This window comes from Pagrus major, chromosome 6 (genome assembly GCF_040436345.1).
Source record: "Pagrus major chromosome 6, Pma_NU_1.0".
NCBI classification, from domain to species: domain Eukaryota; kingdom Metazoa; phylum Chordata; class Actinopteri; order Spariformes; family Sparidae; genus Pagrus; species Pagrus major.
The window spans coordinates 8,491,925-8,515,926 of NC_133220.1; the positions used below are offsets into that span (position 1 = coordinate 8,491,925).

General features: G+C 40.5%; 1 protein-coding gene across 2 annotated transcripts; it reads left to right on the top strand.

The window, feature by feature from the left end:
- Positions 1 to 5,971: 5,971 nt before the first annotated feature.
- agtrap (angiotensin II receptor-associated protein) lies at positions 5,972 to 19,761 on the top strand. 2 transcript variants are annotated; one of them, XM_073467477.1, is made up of 5 exons: positions 5,972 to 6,082; positions 7,563 to 7,597; positions 7,763 to 7,871; positions 11,714 to 11,924; positions 18,286 to 19,761. In XM_073467477.1, the coding sequence occupies exons 1-5, from the start codon at positions 6,056 to 6,058 to the stop codon at positions 18,408 to 18,410; spliced, it is 507 nt and encodes a 168-aa protein (XP_073323578.1). In that variant the 5' UTR covers positions 5,972 to 6,055; the 3' UTR covers positions 18,411 to 19,761. The 2 variants fall into 2 exon arrangements, with proteins under 2 accessions (XP_073323578.1, XP_073323579.1); XM_073467478.1 differs by lacking the exon at positions 18,286 to 19,761 and adding an exon at positions 15,800 to 15,949.
- The last annotated feature ends 4,241 nt before the right edge of the window (positions 19,762 to 24,002 follow it).

Below are 24,002 nucleotides of genomic sequence, written 5' to 3' on the forward strand. Positions count from 1 at the left end.
CATCACCCACAATGCAACTTTGATCCAAAACGTGTAACTATCATAAACTTGATCCAATTAAAAAATCCTGCAGGCTTTTTGTCGAGGGAACCAGGGCGATGATATCTTTCAGGTTAACCTACAAAAACACGTCATCGCTACACCACTCTCTTTATGTAGTTGAGTACAAAGTACTACCCCTGCAATGTAGTGGAGTAGAAGTATAAAGAAGCATTACATTTTGTCGTTCAGTACAGCTCTGAAGTAACTGTAATGGGTTAATCTCTACCACTGGGTCAGAGCATGTGGCTGGACTGAGGACGTAAATGAGCATCAAGAGTTCTGCTCTCAGTAAAAGGTCTGCTTTTAAAATATTACTTCAGTAAAAGTGATATATACTAAGTAAGTATAAGCATAATCAAATTGCATAAAAACCTTAAATTTGTACCTAAGTACAGTACTTAAGTAAATGTACTTAAGTTACTTTCCACGGCTGGTTTAATATCTTGTTTCCTTCCTTCACTTTCTGCCTCAGAAGAATAAAAACCATCACTTTGCTTTTATGAGCTCCCATGTGACGTTTTCCTCGAACTGCTTTTGTCACATAAATTTATTCCAAACACGTAATCTTTTCTTGAGAAATGAGGATTTGGGAGTCAGTATTAAGAAGCCATCTATCTCCATATGATAAAAATGAAAGCCACAATCTTTGAAGCTCATTATCTCCAAACCACCCTGAACTGTGTCAGAACCTTTTAATGCAAAAGCTTACGACACATTAGAGCAAGTACAAGCAATAACATTCAGCACGTCTCTGTCCCGAACACACAAGGCCGCTGGAAATCTATCCGTATCAATATTTGATTAGATGGAGAAAGTGAGACTCATTTTTCTTTCCTAACCACCGGCTCAGTCGGACTGTGATTGTGCCATCCTGATTTACGGCCCTGGAATAAAAGCAGTAGTGATGTATTTTTAATACTTACCTCTGACAGAGTGCTCTGGTGGAGTGCCCTGTTGAAACCTGGCCAACAGCCAGCCGAGTGATAGATTACACGCAGCCACATCCCGGCAGAGCTGCAGCTTCACATCACAAACACAAAGGCACTTCTTACCTTTCTTAGGGCTTTCTTCGAGTAATTAATTACCAAAGTTTCTGTCTGAGCCCAAGTTTTCAAGATCAAGACACTCTCAGAAGGACACAGGTACGACAATGAGAGCAATTTACATACCAGTAAACACAGCTGCAGGAGGCTCTCTGCAGCTTCACAGACAATAAAACAGAACATAAAGCGTTTCACAAGAAGAAGGGCTGCAAATACTCATCATTTACATTACTGATTAATCTGATGATAATGTGCACGATACACTGAATAATAATTGTCTATAAAATGTCCAAAGTGACGTCTTCAAATTGCTTCTTTTGTCCAACCAACAGTCCAAAACCCAAAGACTCTTCACTTACCGTCATTAATGAAGAAGAAAAGCGACATTTATAAAAATTTAAGAGGATGAAACCATGAAAATGTAGTTATTATCTTCTCACCCACATGCTGACTGAAAGTGGAGTTTCGTAGTCCACAAAACATTTCTGGAGCTTCACAGGAAAACAGTGTCGCTGTGATTAGACATTTTCTTCCACCTTCTTCACTGCAGCTGCTAAACTAAAAGCATGCCGCCATGCAGTCGTGGCGCCGGGATATCGTTTTAGAAGTCAACGTCGACCACAGTTCAAGTCACAGCGGTGGATGTTTTTAAGGACGCCTGGAGACATTTTCAGCTGTTTTTATCACGTCAAAAGTGAGTGTTTTTGTGGGGAGACCTGCAGACATTTCCAGCCGCTGTTGTGGCGTCAAAACCAGGAAGACGGATCATCTTCAACCGTGATCGTGCCAACCAAAACAGGCATTTTAAGCCAAACTGTGATGTTTTTCTAACCCTAACCAAGTGTTTTTTGTGCCTAAAACTAATCAGAGGATAAGCAATGTGACAAGAGAAGAGAGGAATAGACAATTCAACCTGAACAAACGTTAGGTTGCGACATAAAGAAAGTTGTAACTTATCTGTGCTTTTACTTACTTAACTGACATTTCTTTCTGGCAGTTGGGTTGTGCACAAGCTTGGCGACATGTGAAGGGTGTAAATAGCATCTTTTCAGATCAGTTTTGGATCTCAGAGCTTCTGGAGACTTGGATTATGCCAGGCGGCCTGTTTTTTCTTCCCCCAGCTGTTTCTTCACGTTTTAAAACAAACCCCTCTCTACTTTAGTTGTTTAGGTAAACGCTGCATTGCTGTTTTACTGTGAAGCTCCAGAAATGTTCATTGACTATGAAACTTCACCTTTCCATCAGCATGAGGATGACATAATGTCTGAATTTTAATTTTGGGGGGGTGAACTTGTCCTTTAACACAATCTGTGCTCTGGCATCACATTTATTCGCTCTATCATCCACCTGTCAAGTCTGTCACAGCAGGTTAGGATGTAAAAAGGGACTTCTACTTGCAATCACATTATCTGCAGCAGTAATTGCTTTTTCCTCAGATGCTTAAAGACATTACACCTCAAATTAAATAACATGTCACACATTTGTCTCACTGCAATCTCATTTTGACACGCACATACATAAAAAAGCACATTCGGCACAGAGCATTAGACTCCTAAATTTGGCTCTGAAGTGTTTGAAAGCATAAATACTTCAATCAGAGAGAGAAATCATGTGTAGTGTGCATTCACAGAGGTCAGAGGTCACCAGGAGGTCAGGGTTCACGCTGGATGCGGGAGCTACAGGGGCCATCTGCCGTGCCCGAAGCACACAATGGCTCGTCTCCTTCAAGGTATAAGAGGACAGAGGCACGCAGGAATGAGTCAGACTCGCAGAAAAGAAATCACAAAGAAGACGTCCCACATTAGCATTTTAAAGACTTGGCCGCTGCGCTCGTCCTCTGTGTTTACAGTGTGTTCAGTCTGTTTAAACCCAGAGACTGAGGTCATTTTAGAGAAGCAACAGCGAGGAGGGCAAATGTAAATATTTCATGATTTTTGGGAATTTAGAAAAGTAAGAGATGAAGGGCCAAAAGTGAAAAGAAGATATGTTTATCTGTAATACTGTTTATATTATTTATGGGCACAAGAACAAGGACTTTGAGTGTGCAACTCCAGGCTTGATCTCGGAAATAACTCGAAGTTTCAAATGCATCTCAAGGTCTTCATCAATGTGTGGAATTTTGCCAACCTGATCTCCAGAATAAATTTTGCCTTCCATAAACCATGGTTACAACTCTTTATTTTAGTTCAATGCGGTGAACGGTTGAGGAAATGTTTGTGGACCAGCCAAACAACAGAGCGACCCATAGAGCTGCTGGTCACAAAAAAAAAAAGATCACAGATATAATACATTACTACACCATGTGTCCTATTTTCCTTGTTCGTTCATCATTATTATCAGTAAAGCTTTCCGTTCCTAAGATCTATCTGATCATCTGATTGCTTGTGTTTTTTGCCCCTGTGGACATAATTTGTGGGTTGTTGGTCTGTTTCCAGACCTCAAGCATCTTCTGAGTGAAATGTTACCAATAGAGATGATGGAAAATAAGATCCAAGAGGTCATAAATTGGACGTATTCTTTAATTGGCATTTACCACAAACTCTGATCTCTTTCTTCCAGTCATAGATGTGCAGCTGCAGTTGTGTGTCTCCCATGAAGAAGAGATACGTGACCACAAGACAATAAAAGATAAGATCAGAGGACACTGAATATTGTTTGACATGTTGAATTTCGTCTTGACTCTGGCACAAGACAGAAAAGTCGGAGCAGCGGGGTCACTTGAAATCAATAGCAGTCATCCTCTGGGGATCATGAATCTATGAATCTATATTAATTTCATGCTGCAGTGAGCAGCAGCTGTAAAGACAGATACTGTATCCTCAGTGGAACAAAGCGTTTGAAGGATGGATGGGCGAACATCTATCTGCATTTTCGAAATGCCACAGACGAGCTGACAGATACGGCACGACCGCAGAGCATCGGGCTGACAATGGTTACTTCAACGTCTAATTTAATCAACTGTGAGCTAAATCTGAATCAGTCCTATTCAATCTGTATGTGTTATAAACGTCTTTACTCACTCGAACCTAAACTAACCTTATTTCTGCTCAGAGGTCACTTATACTCCAGAAACAGTGAGAAAGTGTTCTTACTCACAACAGTGGCCTAAAGGGGAAGTTGCAGGGAACAGATTACATTATACATTAATCATTCATGCCACACACTTTCTGTTGGGAGACTGAACTTCACCAGTTTTTATTGATACTTACAGGGCTATAGTTCATGTCTACTGAGGCCACTTTGAAGAAATGTTGTGTATCTGCCTCAATGACTGTTTGATTAATAGGCAGAACACCAAAGCAAAAAAAAAAAAGGTGGTCAAGAGGTCAAACATAGATGTTTTTAGCATGCTAGCAGCACGGCTCAAGGGATGAAATGTTTATATCTCAGTTGGCCCACTGAAATATCTCAACAAGTATTGGATGGATTGCCATGACTTTATGTACAGACATTCATGATCCCCACAACATGGTAAATATTATATACATAGGACACCAAGAACTGCAAACAAGGGTAATGATGACTCTTACTATTATTCATTTTTGATACATGGAGGTTCTATATTTGCAAAACTTTCCTTGAGCCCAGAAAAGTAGCTTAAAAATCTGTGACATCATCACAATGTAAAGTCCATGGGCCGAGCGGGAACTCTCGCTGGGGACCAGTCTATATTCAGTCAGTTGTATAACCAGGAAGTAAAGCTGTAAGCAACATCTTTGTGTTCATTATCTAGTTAGCTCAATCTAGTTAGTTTCACTCAAAGCACCGCTGTATCTAAGTACCGCCTCACAGAGAGGCTTGGGTGGCGGTCAGTGGCTATTATATTATGATCACGCTACGAGAAACAAAGTTACAAGATGGCCGAGCATTGGCAGCTACATTGTCATCAGGTTGTCCTACTGTTTGCCTCGAATGTGCTGCCTTCATAAGTTGGGTATGACAATGAGTGAAACGTTTGAGTCAAGCATAGAGGCTGTCTTATGTGTAGCTCTGGTTGTGTCTGAATTTTTCTTGCGGTTGGTTTGTACGACTCAAAAACAGCCAGAGTCGTTGCTGATGCAGCAGATCGTGAGCTGTAGTTTCCCTGGTAAACACACCGACTTCTTCATGTGAAAAAACCTGGCCTGTACGCTCTCCTATAGCCTTTTATCTCATAGTCCTTCAGAAAACATTGAACAGTAACGTTAATTTCATCGTGGTCTCATCTAAACTGGATAATCATAATCATTATCAAGTCTGTCGCTGTAGAGAAAACACACCGTGCAACACATCTTCATGAAAGTTTGAAGTCTTTAAAGGCTTAATCTTTCTTTATGAAGATGCTTACCAATTTCAAATATTTTTATGTAAATTGCAAATTTTGATTGAAATTTTGACTGCATAGATGAAAGGTCTTGAATATAAACACAAAATAATTCAAAATATTAGTACGCCTTTCAAAAGTTTCCCCTAAAAGTCCCTCCTAACTCACCATACCGGCTCTGACAATGATGTGCTGTATTTAATTGTTCAACTAACAAGTAAAAATAATAAAAAACACAAATCTCTACTCAACTTTTAAAGATAAATATAAAATATATATCAAATGAAAAGCCGAGCAGGCAGTTTTACTTTCATATTTCAAATGTTCTGACACGCTACATTCCCGATCATTCATAGCGATCCACTAAAGCGACACCACGCTCTCTGAAAACTGGAACTAAAAAAATCACAAAACTGTGACCAACGTTGACGCTCATGTGGTTTCTTCCCTCTTGAAACACTGGGCAGGAGGGGGGGAGGGATGGGTGAGGAGGGAGAGAGTCACATGGGTGGCAGTCAGGCTGCTGTCACATGGTTCATGTTTGCAGGCTGAGCTGACTGGAGGAGGAGGAGTTTTGGTTAAAAGTTTGTGCAAGAGGAAACTTGAAGTCTTCTTTCATGTGGCCCTCTCAACAAGTTGAAGAGCAGCTTGCACCAAACAGCCTGTCATGGAAATCCCTGCCATCAATCTAAAGGTGAGTTTAGTGTTTGCTTAATTATAATGTTGAATGTGCTTTTGTGCAGTGTTTAACAAAGACTGGTGTTAAATTGTGTGATGATGTCAACTTTGTTGCTCAATTCTCTCTTGGTAAATCCTCTGTGTGGTAACAACCTGCCTCAGCTTGAGGCACAGATCACAGGGAAGTAGTGAAACGTTGGTTATTCTTGGGTTAAGTTGTGGATGAAAAGCTCAACGTACTTAAAGATGTATGGCCTCCAAATATACGTTAAAGTGTGTTTAAGATCATAGAGTGCGCTGCTGTGTTTTCAGTGATGGAGTAAATGCATTATTGGATGTTAGAAACACAAACATGGTAATGAAAGATATATTTGTGCACAGCTTCTGCAGCCGTTAGCAAAATATAAAGAGTAAATTTAACACTATAAATAGGAAGAAAAGTGTCATTAGTCACATGAAACATAACAAGTAAAGGCTGTCAGAGGCGAAGTGAACTGAAGTTTGCGTGTCATTGTAACCTTTAAAAAGGAGGTTTTAATTGAAACTGTGCCTCTTTTCTGTTGTTTAAAGCCTACAAAGGTTCAAAAGCAGCTCTTATTTAAAGCTCAGTAACTTTGACTGAAACATGTGACGTGACAAGTGAGTGAGGAGGCAGCATGATTCATAATTTGGGAACAAATATGTCAGAGCAGTTATCTGTGGAGGCATGAAATCAATCATGCTGCTGCAGCTTCACATCACATGTTTCACATTTAGTTCTGGAGTTTCTGGCTTTGATTCTTCTGAGCTCACGTAGATTGAATTAAAGCATCTAGAAGTTATTTTCAGCATCATTTTTAACTGTTCATTCATGTTTTGGTCTAGAAAATGTTAGACAATAGTGAAATAGTGTCTTTATTAAAACTGTAAAACAAGATTCTGTTTACAATGATATAAAACAGAGATCGTCACAGCGGAGACGCTGCTGCCTCTGGATGTTTGGAGATGTTAGCTGATAAATGACTGATGGATTGTCAAAATCGTTGGTGATTATTTTCCTTACAAGTGACTAATCCTTCCAGCTGCAGACCTCAGGGAAAGTATTAAAATAATCCTTAAAAGTGCACCGTGTAGTTCAGGGGAAGAAGGTTTAATCGGAGGAGAAAGATCTTCGTTGACTGATTTTTTTTTTTTTTTAAATAGATAAACAATAGTCTTTGTTTTCATGACTGAATAAACAAACTGACCTTTTAAAGACAACACAATTTCATGCTGTTTTACTTTGTTTATATGTGGCGGACCCTGCCACCTTTCTAGCTTCAAACAGTGTTCTGGGACCTTATTTTCCTCTGAGAGCAGCTTGTTTATTCAGTCATAGAAAAAGTAAATATTCCTGAGTTTGTATTATTACCTCATATTAAAAGTCTGGGATTGAATTTCTTCTCCAAAACTACGTAGTGTCTCTTTTAACACTCCTGCATTTCTTCTCAACACTTGTCTGTTATCCTCGTTCACAGGCCATCGTCCTGGTGCACTGGCTGTTTACAATATGGTGAGTGCGAGCACAGGTTTTTCTCTTTTCACAAACCTGAGGAATTTCTCTCCTCTTCTGACGCACAAACAGTCTCACAGTCTCGATTCAGGCTTTAAGCTCCACATCCCGAACTCATAGAGTCAAACCTAATGCTTTAAATGTGACTCTGTCTTGTATGAACAGGGGCAGCATGGTGTGGCTGCCTCCCTCCTTCGCGTGGGGGAACTTCAGCGTTTTAGCTGTCGGGCTCTGGGCCATCGCACAGAGGGACTCGATCGACGCCGTGCTCATGGTGAGTCTTTGCCTCGATTCCTTCATGCAGGCTGCGATCTTCACATCATGTGACACGTACAGGAGTCTAACTATAGGCACAGCGACGCGTATCCGTGCTAACCTATTTGTCTGTGGAATCTAGGACAATCTGTGAGCGTCCCTTTGAGAAGCAGGCCTTCCCTTAATTCAGCACAAAGTACAGTAGCTGAGGCTTTCATGGTGCATCGGCTTACAGGACCAGTTGCATAAAGGTGTTTTACGCTGGTCTGTGGTGTCTTAATGCAGAGGGTCAGGTCACCATTATCATCATCCTCTATCTCACAGGTGGTGGTGGCTCCTTCACTGATGCTAGCTACATCTTGCCACATAATGTTGGACTCTGGTCAACGTAGAAGTGCTGATTCAACTTCTTTACTCAAGTAAAAGTAATAAAGTACAGGCTCTGAAATGTACTCAAAGTAAAAAGTATCCCTCTGAAGGTTATTTCAACCAGCCATTTCTTTGCAAAGCTAACTGAAGCTCACGTCATATTAACATAATTCAAAGACTACTAGATTTGTCCCAGCTGTTCCTAAACACACCACAAATATAGTCCAGGAAGTTGAATACTGACAGTTTTGGTTGGTAAAGTGTCCTGAGCACAGAAACAAACAGAGAAAACAAGTAAATCCAGGCAGAGGGCTGCAGGGTGTCTGCAGATACGAGACACTGACACTAACGTAATTCCCTTCAAATGCATTGAAACTAAATTAACGAGCCTGTTTTTAAAATGTAAGGAGAAGAAAGTACAGATATTTGTGTTCAGATGTAGGGAGGAAAAGTAAAAAGTTGTCTGAAAAATAATAATCAAGTTAAGTACAGACACCTGAACAATCTACCTAAGTACTCTCCAACTACGTTAGCTTATAGGCTATCGTTCGCTTCTTCAGCCTGGCTGGGAGCAGCTTTCTGAGCTGACTGAAAAAAGTTGGTCATTACATTATTATTTGGGTCAAAAGCTTTTCACATGCAGCCCCTGACATGGCAAGATAATTCACTCATCAACTAATTAACCAATAATTAACGAATCAATTCAGATCAGTACATTTCTCAGGTCATGTGGCTGCCCGTGGTGCACTTTTGATGTTTTGACTTTGCGTACAAAAGAAAATGACTGATACAGAGGTTTTCATTATGACACAGGCTCGATTTCACTCAAGGCAGCACTAAATTAAATGCTTATTTATTTATTTTTTAAATTAATGGTGAGTATTTAGGTTCAGACCATGTTGAACATGGTTTTTGCTGTCCTCCATGGGTCCCCCAGCAGCTGGTCCCCCTTTTCCCTCTGATGTCAGCTGCTGATCAGTGGCACCAAATTACAACAAACGCTTTGCTAACACTGTTGTGGGGCGAGTAATCAGACGGAAAATAGTTTTTAGGGAGTGTAGTGAGCTGTTGGAAACATGCAGCAGTGAGTCAGTCATTTTCATTTGTCCAAATGTGCCTGACTGATGGGTTGGCAGAAGTACTGAGCTCCGTCACGTTAGGAAGCCACAGCCTCTCGGCTCTGCTGCAGGTCCGTACTCTTGTGATGCAGGAAGAATGCAAGAATTTAAGTCCTTGTAACTGTTGAATATGTGCAGAAAGTCTTTAATGGGACAGTTATTATACAGACACACATTATACATACATATTTTCTCAAGATAATCCACTGACCTTGTTGTGAGCAGTTTCATGTAGGACCTATTTTCTCTCCTGTGAACCGTATCACTGCACAGAAGGAAGTGTGCATCCACTCATGGGCGAGAGGCTAACCAATGAAGCTAACTGTGCTAGTGAACGTCACAGCTCAGTCGTGTAAGACGATATTAATGTCAGCAGGAGACTTTCATCCCTGAGTGGATGAATCAGTGATGGAATGTAACCAAAGTAAATATACTCAAGTAGCCTGCTGTACTTAAGTACAACTTTGAGGTATTTGTACTTTTCTTGAGTATTTCTATTTTCTGCTACTTTATACTTTGGAGGTAAATATTGTACTTTTTACTTGTTGATGTATTTTATCTGTAATCAGATAATATAAATAAGAAAAACCTGATAATCAACAAATTACTGAGTATCAGATCCAATAATCATTCAACCCATAATATATCTGTACGTGTAAATATGTATGTATGATTTACTTTTGATACTTTAGCACATTTACGTAGATTTGGGTGACTTTTACTCTTACTAAAGTAATATTTTGACACAAAATGTTTCACTTCATATGACTTCTAGTTACTTTTGAGAGCACTGGGTGTAATTTGATAAAAAGAAAATAGTTCCTCAGTCTGCTCACAACAATATATTTGGATTATCTTGTGTAACTGGGTCATGGTTTCTGTAAAGAGACATGACTCTTGAGTTTTTCAAATATATTTTCTTGGCCCTTTTGACCGTCTAGCTCAGTTATATTTGAGAGAAGGCAGCCAAAATCTCCGAACTCTGCAACTCATACCAAAATAATCTAGATGGATTAATTGCGCTACAGGTAAGAGGGAAATTAAGTTGCTTTAATTTCCTACAAGGATTCCTACAAGTCCTCCTCAACATAGTTAAGAACTAGAAGGCTTCATGTGATGGATGAGTTTAGACGTCTATCAGAAGTCAGACTGTCAGTTTAATCTAATAATCCATAGTCTGTCTGTCTTTGTGGGAGTGGCCCCATACTGGCTGTGAAGTTGAGGGTCAAGGACGGACTCCTCAAGAAAATAAAAATAAAAACTGTCCAGTGTCTCTTTCAATGACAGTTTTGACAGTAATGGATTCGGACTGTCACTGCCATCAGGAAGTAACCATAGGGGAGCCTTTTACCTTGTGTACTTTGTGTCACTGTTGCTCACATCCAGGGTCCCTCTGGAGAGACGGAGGTGGCCAAAGTGGGAAAAGAAAGTTGATAAATAAATAAATATATATAATCACCATACATCATGAAAGTCACTCACTCAGTTGTACAAGATCTCAGAGATTGTCCTGTTTCCTCACGTGCTCCGTCGCCTACTACATGCTTTATCTTTTATTAACACAGAGTTTCTTCAGGTGTCTACACTAACGTTTAATACTTTTTATGAGCTTTTCAAGATATTTTTTAAACAAATGTTTGTAGGACAAATGATCTTTTGCTTATTCAAGCACTGCAGATGCATATAAAGGTAAGTATGTGGTCCTGTGCAGAGGTGGGTTTAATGGAGGAATATGGTAACTAGAGTTGAGTTGGGTTAATCTACATTATGTGTGCGTGTTAGTATAACAAGTGAAAAGAAACTGTATTAGGTTTAAAGATTTGTAACATCAGAAATGTGGATTTAAACATCAGAAATGTGGACCTTTTACACAAAAGGGCGTAAAGAAGAAATTAAAAGATGGATAAATAAAACTAGATTAAATGTTTGCAGCAATTAAGATCCAACAAATTTAATTTATTTCAACTGTTCAGCTTTACTTCCCTTGAGGTGTCTGAAGTTATTTCAGTGTACCTTTTTGTCTTTGGCTGCTGGAGAATTATTTTGCATCCCAAAATATGGTTTTGACTGGCCCAGATAACTTTAGGCAATTGAGAATTTTCTACATTCAGTGTTTTGTAACTTATTTTCTTCTAAACTGATTGCTTTTCTTTTCATTCTGACCTCCAGGCACCACTTACATTTTTATCTCATTTCCCCTCACAAAGCTCTCTTTTCAGAATGGGAATGAGCTTATTTTCCACACACGTTTTCGGTGCAAAGAAGATTTCCCTGCGGCATAATTATCAGATTTTTTGGTACTTTTAAGAGCATGAAAAACACTTTCCTCGCTGACATGTGCAGTTAAAGTGTGACTGTTGTTGTTTTCCCGTAGTTTCTGATGGGGATGGTCGTGACGATATTGACCGACATCGTCCATTTTGGGATCTTTTACCCGGTAAATGACTTCGCAACAGAAGCACGGAGGGACGTGTTTCGCTTCAGCGCAGGGATGGCCATCCTCAACCTGCTGCTCAAACCGGTGTCCTGCTTCTTTGTCTACCAAATGTACCGCGAGCGAGGAGGAGATTACAACGTTAACTTTGGTAAGTGCTTCACGATGAGTCGAGGACAGTAACATGAGGAGTTTGCAGACTCATGAGGAATATCAATATCACATCCTCAATTTTCCATATTACTGCACATGGCTACCTTTTCAATACCTGGACTCGCTGTATCTGGCTAATGTGGTTCCTCAGATTTGTTCTGTTACCAGGTATTTAATTTTTGTGAGACAGTTTTTACAAACACTGTGTCCTGTCCACTTTGTGCTTTTTAGTAAGTTCATGAAATATATTTATAAATATATGTCCAGATGTAGATTATCACCTGTTTCCTCCCACCGACACATGTCCCCACATATAAAAGTAACACTGTGCACACATTTAAATGCAAGAGAGCGATGTTGCAATGTAAACGCGTAACTTTACAACTTTATTTTCCAGGTGAGGCCGGAAAATAGTTTTTTAGTCCGCGGCTAACTTGAATAAAGATAAAATGATTTAATCGGGCAGCACTTGTAGACGTTCTGAATGTGATTGGACCGTATAGATGAAATCACGACAGTTCTCAGTGGTTATGATGCTCAGACATTTGTTTCCACAGTTTTACATCCCCGTCTTTCGTAGCTCATGGAAACAAGTATTTTTGAGCCCCAGTGCATCACGTGACGTTGTAATTACACAGCTTGGCCACTATGTTTAATTAGCTTCAAAGCCTGGCGCTCTTCCTGAGGACCTCCTCAGCCTCCGACACATCTCACAACATATAAAAGTAAAGTTTTCCTAATATTTGTCTGCAATTTAATGAAAGAGCGTGACATTGCAACATAAAACGTAACAACTTTATTGTCCTGCCAAGGTCGGAAAATGAACAATCAACATTAGTGGGCTATAATATTGTTTAGGCTGCAAACTTTTTTTGGCCTTTCATGGCTTTTTTGATATGAAGGCTTGAGAGATGACAGGGGATGGGATGAAAGAGAAAGGGGGATGACACGCAGCGAAGGGCCGCAGGTTGGACTCGAACCCTGGGCTGCTGCAGCCATGACAAAGCCTCTGTACATGGGGTGTGAGCTCTACTGCACCAACTGAGCTACCGGGGCGCCCCGGGCTGCAAAACGATGCATAATCTTGAACGTCACACCTCCTTATATGGCTTGTTTATAAAGAACCACCGGCAAAATTAAATTCTTACAGTGGAAACCGATGCTGTTTGCAAGCATACTGTAATTCATACTCGACTAAGTAAATTCCCATTTGAGAAACAGATGACACAGAAATTGACTCATCACATAACAAATCAAGTTTTCAATGAGCGAGTATAATTTCAGAACCGGTGAGAAATGACCTGAATATGTGAGGTATCCTCCGTCTTCCCACAGAAAAAGAGCTCCACGGCCCCGAGTGTGACCAAAGCTGTGGGCACAGTGTGATGCATGTGTCCAGTGGTGCTTTGAGATCCTCCCTGTGTTGTTTTATGCAGTTTGTCATGAAAGGCCCACCAAGTCTAGCACATACTGTGAAGACTCTGTGCTTAAACCACTGGCAGATGATCCCACAGTCAAACTCATTAGTTACAGTCACAAGACATTTCAAATGCAGCAAAATATCTGAGCCGCAGTTCGGCCTGGCAAGGAAATCACTTCTCCACGAGTTGTTTATAACGGTTGTGTGCCATCCCCGACTCTGCTTTACACTGCGTGCAGGAACATATTAAACCCATGTAGGCTGAAAAAAGCTAATAATCTGCCGTGATGGAAAAAGTAGCACAGGATTGATGTGAAAGAAGATGGAATCTGCATCAGAGCAGCGTGTTTGTGCACCGAAATAGAGATTTCGTGACGTTATTGACCGTCGAGTATATTCCTCTCGCTCCTTGTGGGCCAACAAATGAAAAGTACACTTCTTCCATTGACTGGTCAGGAGATACTCGAGATGTGTTCTTTGATTATCCGTGTGTGGCCATTGATTTTTTTTTTTTGGACTTGGACTTGCACTGCTGAGAGCTTTTCAAGCAGGAATCCCACTGAGCTGCGACATCCGCTGGACTCTGGTGTTTATTCGTGGCTTCATCTGTTTGGATTAACCAAAACTAGTGTAGGAATTTGACGGTTCGATGGCTTTTCTTGCCTGGACTCATCAAAAAAGAACAATCAAAATGTTAAAAATAAACCAGGAGAAGGAGGATGTAATGTATTATTAACTCTAACATCAGCAGCTAAAACAGTAATTTATCACTCTGCACACTGAGGGAAAGTAATGACATTTCTCCTACATTGCCACCAACACTTGACATCACCTCTCCTGATCTGACTGTTTGGAGGATGATTGAATACTGATGAGTCTGCTCTCTCCGTGGGTTTTACGTTTAACGTCACATTCACACAGCAGGTACATCCATTAGGCTGTGATTGGCTGCGTTCGTGACTGATGAATGCAGCTAATGTTGGTTTCAGACAATGTGTATTTTAATTGCAGTCTGATTGCGTGGCTCGCATTAACATGGTTCCCTGCTGCACCGAGCCCTCGGTGAACCAGGCCATCAGGTGCATGTGAGTGAACTGTTGATTCGGGCATACAGGAGGGAGCACACTGAATTCTGATTGGCGGCCCTCTTGAAGCTGGTTTCAATCACTCAGGGGTTGTGTGTTTAGTTTTATTTTTACAACACAGGCTGTGGAACAGAGCCGTCATACAGACAGTTTGCTAAATAACACCTCTCCTGATCGTTGTCCAATCACCGCTTCATCATCATCAAATCATCAAAATGCATGTAGTCAGGTCTGTTAGCCTCGGATGTCACGTGCTGAAGCAGTAATTGAGTTTGTATATCTGTTTTAGGGTCGTCTTCCTGTCTGCCTTTCCAAAATAAAAAGCAGAAGAGCAAAATTATAAGGAATGGATAAACAGTGTTAGCTTACTGGGCTACCTACAGTAGTAACATTTGCCACCAAGTTAGCTTGTCATTAGCTAAATACATTATTTTGTTTCGTGACTCTTTATATTAGAGTTCAGGGGAACGTTCACACTTACCGAAGCCAAACTGAACTAATTACCCAAGATGGGGTTTTCACTTCAGTTGTGTTTTTTATTGTCAGCATCCAAACAGCGTAGGAACAAGAGTTTTTGCCTGTTATCAAACTTTACTTTAATGCTACCTTGCAATACCAAGCATCATTACATGGCACTGGTTTAGCTATCATCTGATATCACAGTGTTGCTGTTGCTCCCACAGTATCTTAATTAATGTTGCTCCAGGACCATTACTTCAACTTTAAAAAAATAGGAAAACTACCCGTCTGAAGCAAACTATCATTGCTGAATGGACAAACATGCATCAAACGCATATTTAAGACTCATTTGCTGGTATTCTCATTTTGACACATGTCAGCTGGAGAAGATTAAAAGTCAGTCATACTTCATGCAATACACGGAGTAAACGTTAGTCAGCTGACTATCTGTAGCTGTACACGTCTGCCAGAGACGGTTCATTTTAGCCCAAAAACCTTCCAGTCGCCAGATAGAGATAAAGATCTGTTTAAATCATGGACCAACTGTGCTGAAAATTAACAATAATTTTGATCGGCAAGAATGTGAAGCTCGACAGGTATAGTAACAGGCACGGTAATTGCCTCGCCTGCATTTCTCCTGAATGTTCTCAGCTGTCTTGTGATTACGCAGTTACTTAGCGTGTCATCCTCGTGTCACAACCTAAATTTCCCTGTCCTTTCCTGCATGTCATCATTTCTAACCTCACATTTCTAACCCCCCTGTTTTTTTTCTAAGTGAAACCTCGTGTTGTCTCGTGTTTCTCTGCTATGATCTGACCATTTGTCTTCTCTTCTCTTCTCTTCTCTTCTCTTCTCTTCTCTTCTCTTCTCTTCTCTTCTCTTCTCCACTGCTGACCTTTGACCTCTCAGACTTTGAGACCTCTGTGGACAGTCGATGCACTACGGACAGTGCTGACAGTGCCTTTATTGGCCGCCGCTATTGACCCCGGCCTCTTCCCCTTTTTTTTTTTTCTCATCTCTCTTCTCCAATCATCCTCTTCCATCCTCTCCCACACAGGAAGTACGATTACAAATCAGGCTGCAGGACAAAAAAAGGAACTTCTTTCTCTTGATATTGTTTCCTTGTTGATGTTTTGTGTCCATCTTTGTCTTTCGAGGTATTTATATTAATGTATCTGTCTGTTGTCTTCTTCCCATGTCTGCATGACTCTGTGTTCGTCAGTAAAGTATGTTTGTATTCATGTCTGTTGTTTTATATGGGCTCATATGATTCTGCAACTTTGCATCTATGTTTTATTCATACTTTTACTCTCCTGACACCTCATTTGTGTTAGTGTATTCTGTTTGCATACATTTAAAGCAGAGCCGCATGATGGTGCACAATCTCGAACCAGCCTAATTAAAGTCAAGATTAATGTTCGCTCGTAATAGACGATGAATGTGACCTGTTTGAAATGCACATTAAGATCAAGACAGGTTATTGAAGTTATGTGAGCAACACGAAGCAGTTTTTCTTTTTTAGAGTGATTAATGTGTTTTTATGCTTTTGAATAAAATAAAATAATAAAAGTCACGTTTTTTTTTTTTCCCACCAAAACTCTCTGCGATGAAGGTAATGGCTTCTTTGATGAGCATTACTATGTGCATGTTTGTCACAGTAATAACACTCGGGGCCGTGCAGAGGTAAGAGTGTGCAGGTCTTTGAACTTCCAGAAAACATGTTATTGGTATTCTGGACGCACCGGAGTCGGGGATGTTTGTTTGTGAGCATCACAGGGAGTCCTATCAGACTTTTCAGGTGGATTATACCGGTGTACTGGCTTCATGGAATTCATTAAAAATTATAAAGCACATGAAATATAATGCACCTAGCTGGGTTTTGAGTGGATTCCGTGTCGGAAGATTTTTTTTAGAGTTATTCTCGGATCATTGGTGGCTTTACCTTCATTTAGCCACAATACAAGCAGCGAGTCAGACAGTAGTGGATGTAATTAAGTGAGTAATTTCAATGGAAGTAATTTCAGGGATGCTGAGAGGTCAGCCTATAAAATAATGATGGTAATAATAATAATAACTTTATTTATATAGCACCTTTCATGCAAAGAGGCAGCCCAAAGTGCTGGACAAAGACAGGATAAATAATACTCACACACACACACACACACACACACACACACACACACACACACACACACACACACACACACACACACACACAAGAAAAGTAGAAATAACAGGTTAAAACCAGCAGCAATTGCTTTGAATTAATATACTGACATCGTAGTAAATAGTAGTGTGTGCTGTTCATGTTTTTTGTATTAATTTGAATGGCCAGGATAATTTATATCCAGGCCCACACGATATCTGCTGTTGTGCACATGTGGGACAGTCATGTGTCGTTTCCAGTTAGCGTTGAGATCAAATTTACTGCTGAGGAACCAAGTACAAAATATATATTTCAACCTGCTTGAGATAATTTAAGGTTGTTATAATATATTATGTTTGCTTTTTTTGGCTCAAAAACAATATTTGTTATCTTAAATGAATATTCTCTATCACTTTACAAGTAAAGAAACAAATCTGCAGATTCTGTTTGGTTCTGCTCATATCAACAGCAAGGAGATGACGAGGGAGAGAAATTCCCCAGACTCCCTTTTAAAATCTCTCAATTCTGTGAGTTTTTGAGTCAGGAGAAACTTAAACTTTGCGAAATGCTTTCTATGCTGACAAATTCTTAATTATTTGGGCCTTCTTGTAAATTCGGCAAATGTTATACATGATGTTATTTCTTTCCTTTTCGTGAAAAACATTGTTTCGTAGAGGAGAGGAGCATATATAACACGGATCTGCCTGTTTGTCACTGTGAACAGAGACTCTAGTCTGCAGTGTAGTTCAAACACTTGACTGATAAGCCAGAGAAAAGTTTTCACATCATGTGGACAATCAGTCAATGGAAGGTTTGTATATTAATGCATGCAGCACCAATACTCTCCATGTCACCACTCGACTTTTTTGGGATTTAATTTGCTGTTTTCTCAGCCCAGCGTCCATCAGAGCCAATGTGTGCTTTAAATACTGTGTGTTGGCACAGTTTCCAACAATCTATATTTATCCAGAGGGGGCCAGATGCTCAAGTCAAGATAACAAATCTGCCCGACTGCGTCATGAATCTGCGTGTGTGAGGAGAAATGAGTCCGAACCTTTTGAAAATCAAGACAAAATAAGTCGTGTAGAAGCTTCTTTCCTTCTGCAAACACTTTTAATATGTATATTGCGACGTCCTTGATTAGTCGCGGTGTTTCAGATACGATGATGAATAATACATTTGCATAGCAGGGGTTGTGTGCATGTGTGTGTGTGTGTGTGTTGAAGACTTTTTTGGCTTGTGTCTGCAGGTTTCCCCTCTGTATCACGAAACAGAGATGCCTACCAGTCCATCGACCAGCAGGACGAGTCGACCAGCCCAGCGAACCCCTTCAACCAGGCCCAGGATGCCAAACAACCAGGTCGCACATACTGAGAGGACCAGGCAGTGAACAGTGTGGTGTTCTCCTCTGGTTTTTTTTTTTTTATGCAGCAGTTCGGTGCTGAGGGGCAATTTTCACAATCGATTCCTGTGTTTCGCACAGTCGGCCTTTATCGGAACAAATCGAATACTTTTATTTTGGTAGATCATTAGCTCTGAGTTTTGCAATGAAAAATAAACCCATTTAATTTTTTCCTTCAAAGGTGGTAATGTTATTTGCTGAGGCGGCACATCACTGCTGAATAAATCCAGAGGAAGCACTGCCCTGCCGCCTCCATGCTGTGTTGCTGTTGTTTACGCCTGCTATTTTTAGAAGAGAGGTGTTGAATGAACTTTTGTGTCTGCAGCAGTTTTGTAAGTTTACTTTTTGTCCCAGCGTGTCATTTTTCTGTAAACTGTTACATTTCTTCGTCTGCAGTAATTGTTTTCCAATTAGTCTTTGGTTTACGGTGCAGCGATTCTTGAAGCACAGGACAGTTTTTTTTTTATACACAAGAGGACTGAAATGAGTGTGCGATGCAGCTCAGTCGCCAGGTTAAAACGTTGGCAGGTAACGTTTCTGCAAAACACTGATACATTCGCATTTGTAAGCGTCATATTGCCGAACCAGTGACAACCGTACAAGACTGCGTTTCGACAGTTGTAAGAGTCACGCTACTTGATATTTTTAAGGCGACCTCGGCCCGATTTTCAGCCGTGTGTCGGACAAAAACCGAGTGTTTTAAGCCAAAACATGATCTTTTCCTAAACCTAACCAGGTGAATTTTGTACTTCAACCCAACCGGAGCATAAGCACAGCGCTGTCACAACATAGAATAGAAAATTGAGCATAAAAACAGATAAAGATAAATGTTAAGTTTCAACATATCCGTGGTGTGCGGAAACATTGCTAATATTTCTCCTGGCGACTGTGTTGCTCAGTGTTTGCCTTCGAAGCTACCTTGTGCCTTTTGTACTTTATCAGCCAATAAGAGCTGTGAATGTTTTTACACTGAGTTGAAGACGTGACGACCAAATTGAATTTAAAGGCGTGTCTTGTCTGACCTGTTCACAGCCCAGTGCAGCACACAGATGAGCACTGTTCATTTGATCTATGCAAAAACATTAACGTGTCTTCAATGTAACTATGAAAAATACATAAAAACTGTTCGGAAAAAAGAGAAATATAAAGATTTTTTGTAATGATCAAAAAACCAGAATGTTCTCATTTCAAACCGTTTTAAATGTTTTATTGGTATCGTTATTGTTATATGTATGAGTGGAGGGCCTCTAGACTGCCATGAAGACTCTTTTGTAATAAAACATGTTTGATTAAATCACTGACCACATGCTGTGCAGCCTCTGACAGCTGTTGAGTTTTTTAACATCACACATGTTGAATGAAGGGTTTAAACCTTCACATTTAACAGCTTCAGTGTAATGTCGCATGTCATTCACTGAATGCTGAATAAAGTGTGCACTCTCAGCTTAAGTGTGCAGATTACATTATAATAGTGATAACCATTGAGCGAAGGATCATTTGGACTTTTATTTTTATGGTCAGTTCTATTTTGAAAGTGTTTCAGGTTTTGAGTTCCTGTTTTGAAATGATGACCCACGTGACGGAAACGGAGATGTGGTAACCGTGTTGGTCACATGGTGATGTGAAATGATCACTGCTGCAGCGGCTCTTGAGTTGAGATCATAAGATTTGCTTACTTACCTCATGTAAATATACCTTAAAGGAGCAGTTCTACTAAAAATGAGAAACTCAGTCATTATCTACTCCCCCCTCATGCTGATGGAAAGTCTTGTGAAGTTTGGTAGTCCACAAAACATTTCTCTGGAGTAGATGGGGACATAAAATGGCTCCATACAGCTCATCTGGAGTAATCAAAGTCTCTGCAAGACCAGAAATCCCAAATTGATTTGAAAATAAGTTATTTACACTGTTTTTTTAAGGCGAAATCTTCTTCTGTAACCGCTAAGCTAAAAGCGTTAGCACGCACCCCGTCTGAAGTGGATGCACAAGCTCGAGTCTCAAGTCGAGGGTGTATATAACGTCTTTGCAAGTCATTTTGGGATCTCAGGGGCTTCTGGAGACTTGGATTACGCCGGTCGAGCTGTATGGAGCCATTTTATGCTGTCCATCAGCATGCGGGTGAATAGATAAAGACTGAATTTTCATTTTTGGGTGAACTTGTCCTTTAATCCAGTTACTGAAACACAGTAGCCTCAGCCCCTCTCTTGTGATCAAACCAAAGCAACGCTGGTTCAAACACCCAGAGTGAGTCAATATCATTGCAATGACGCCCACGTACAGCTTTGTCTGCTAACTTGGCAGAACATTACCACCACAGACAAGAAGTCAGACTTTCCAACGGCAATTTGTTGCACTTGTCTCTGACGTTAGACAATAAATAAACATGTTTTGCTCGCTGCTTGCAGATGCTAATGGATTGAAACACCTGCAGAAAGGCAACAACGCTTTTTGTAGCTCTGTTTATAATGAAAAGGATTTTTTTTGGGTCAGGGACACTGTAGGTATGAATCAGCAATCGAGAGGTCTTTAATTAAGCTAAATATGATTTATTACATCCCCGATCATATGTTATTGTGGAAAGATAATTGCATAGAGTTTAAATAAATTCAATTATCTTATCTCATGCTGTTTCGTTGGGTTTAAGGACGGGGCTGAAGAGGTGGGCGTCCTCTAAAGTAAGGCAGCCGTAGTTGCTTCAGTTTGTCTCTTGAGGCTCGATCACTTTAAAGATTAAAGAAGACTGTTAATACTAATGATGTTGAGTTTTCTTTAAGATGAATGTTTTAGTGAGAATCCTGCAGCTCTGCTTTAATTTTCTTCCACTGATTTTTCCAAATGGTCACACATGGGAGTGTTTGTTGTCGTCTGCCCCCTTTTTTTTTATGTCAAGGTTGCTTCTGATTTGAAATTTGATGTGGCAAGCTGCGTTTTTTCTTAAAAATACAGAAAATCACTGTCGACATCTGTTGAATGATGGGTTATAACACATATAAACCACATTACACTGAGCATTTACATTACATTTGCATCTGTATGCACAGTAACGTGAAGCAATGACGTTTCTCTCTCCTCTCCTCTCATGCATTTCTTCTCTGTTTACTCTCACCGCTCCTCTCAGAGATCTCTTTATTGCCCTGCTTTTATTTATCCGACCAGACAACACATTTATCTTCCTGCTCTTCCTGTTCTCGCTGTGCATATTCCCAGAGCCAAAAAAACTCGTTAAAACTCACCTCAACCACCGGTTAAAACACACAGCAGAGCAGCACTCGACTCAAAATAACACAGAAATATTAAAAAATATGGAAAAGCGTTGCAAAAGTAAAAGAGATTTGCCTTCTGTGTGCTGCCTCTAGCACTGCAAATATAACGAGTAATTACAGCGATAATGCTGGATGCACCTGGAATGTAAAAACACCTGATTTTCATATTTCATCCACGCCGCGGGTGAAAACTAGAGTTCCTCAATACATCACACAAGTATTGAAGTAGTATGTGCAGAATGTAAACTTGTAGTCAAGGCTTCTGTCCCTGATGGCTTTTCATTATGGCGAGGCAGCAACTGTGCTTAGCTTGAATGGTCTATTGTCCTCAAGTGTGTAGGCGGTGGAGACGCGAAGCCCTTGAGGGAAGAGCCTTCAAAGTCATTTGTTTGTATATCGCAGTGACTCTTAAGAAAGCATGAATGGAAACTATATTACTGCTGCAGCAACGGCAGCATCCATATGCATAAACACACGCTAACGTTCGCCCGAACCACCACAGCTGCATGGTGCGACATCTAAGAGTACAGCACCCCCCCCCCCATCGGAGCATTTAACTTTCTAAATGTGAGGCAGTAAACGCCACATTTTATGACGGTCCATCTGGAGCAAAGAAACACCAGAGCTGCCATGTTGCACTGAGAGACAGAAGGAACAACGTCCATAAAAACTCACATCCATTTTCTTCTAAAAGCAACAAGTGTCTGCTCATTCTTGAGGGAGAACGATGAAAGATTGCAGTATTCATATTAAAGAAAATGCATATTCATGTATTTCTGAGTAAAAAGAAGTTTGGGGTGTAGATAACTGACTCGGTATACTTTCAGTGAAAGACTAGGGCTGATACAGATACCAGTTATTGGTAATCAAGGAGACCGATAACAGATATTTGGAGCTGATATACCAGCAAAGTCACCAGGATTAAATGTTGGCAGTTAACGTTTCTGCAAACCACTCATGATTCACCTTTGCACGTGGAGGCTACCGACCGTATTAACATTTCAACAGGACGTGTCATATTACAGGCGAGAAGGCAGCCAAGCCAGTGACCACAGTTCAAGACTTTGTTTCAACATTTGTATGAAGCCACTGGATATTTTTGACAAGGGGCCGCAGCGTTTCAACATTTGTAAGCCCGATTATAATTTTAAGGAGACCTTAGAGCCCTACAAAGATGTGGTTCTGAATATAGGACTATCCAACTGACACTTAACTCTCAAAAAGTACATAAGGAACAAAGATGAAATACAAACTTTCTCTCAAGTTAACACAACTTAACCAAAAAGAAGGAAATCAGAGCTCAGTCTTTTCATCTGCAGTATATTGATTTCTTTTTTCCAGACTGTAGGTCAGCCAAAAGGAATGTCAGCCAATAGCTGTCCATAAAACCGAACGAATCAGACAAGTGCACAGATTGCAAAAGAAACTAGTTTATCTGTTGCCGTCCTCGGCCAGGAATTTCATGATAATTTGGTTATTCAAACCTCGGCAAGATGTTAAAGTCGTTTTTCAGAATTTTCTGTTCAAACACTCAAAATAAACACTTTCTTTCTTTCTTTCTTTCTTTCTTTCTTTCTTTCTTTCTTTCTTCCTTCCCTTCACCCTTCCCCTTTTTCTTTCTTTCTTTCTTTCTTTCTTTCTTTCTTTCTTTCTTTCTTTCTTCCTTCCTTCCTCCTTTCCTTTATTTCTTTCTTCCTTCCATCCACCCTTCCTTCCTCATTCTTTCTTTCTTCCTTCCTTCCTTCCTCCCGTCCATCCTTCCCTCTTTTTGTGACAGCATCAGGGCGAGGTCTTAATTAATGAGTAACATGTGTTAATGGCTCATTTGTGCTGAGCTCCTGACCAGACTGAGAGGCTGTGGCTGTTAAAAAAAAAAAAGAGGAGGAGGAAGAGGATGGTGGGGGTGGAGGAAGGAGGCGACGGGGGAGGAGGTGAAGACGGAGGGGGGGGGAGGTATGGCCGGCAGCCCAACAAGCTGTTGATTAATAAGGAGCTGCTGGGCTGCCTCTCCTGAGTCCTGCATGCATGCAGGTTTGACACGTCCTCAGGCTCACACCTGTGATTCCTGCTAGTCAAGGACGGGCTCGCTCGCTGCCATTGTTGGTCGATGCAATAAAAGGAACTCAATTTGTCAGCCCCGTTATTACATTAGCGACCGTCCCCGAGAGACGTTTTGAAAGAATGAATCTGTGGTTTTCAGGACTGCAGACTTCCAACACAATGAGAAACGTCTTATTTACAGCGTCTTGACGTGAACAATATTTCTGAAATCAAATTGGCCGAGAGATTGTTTTTAAAGGA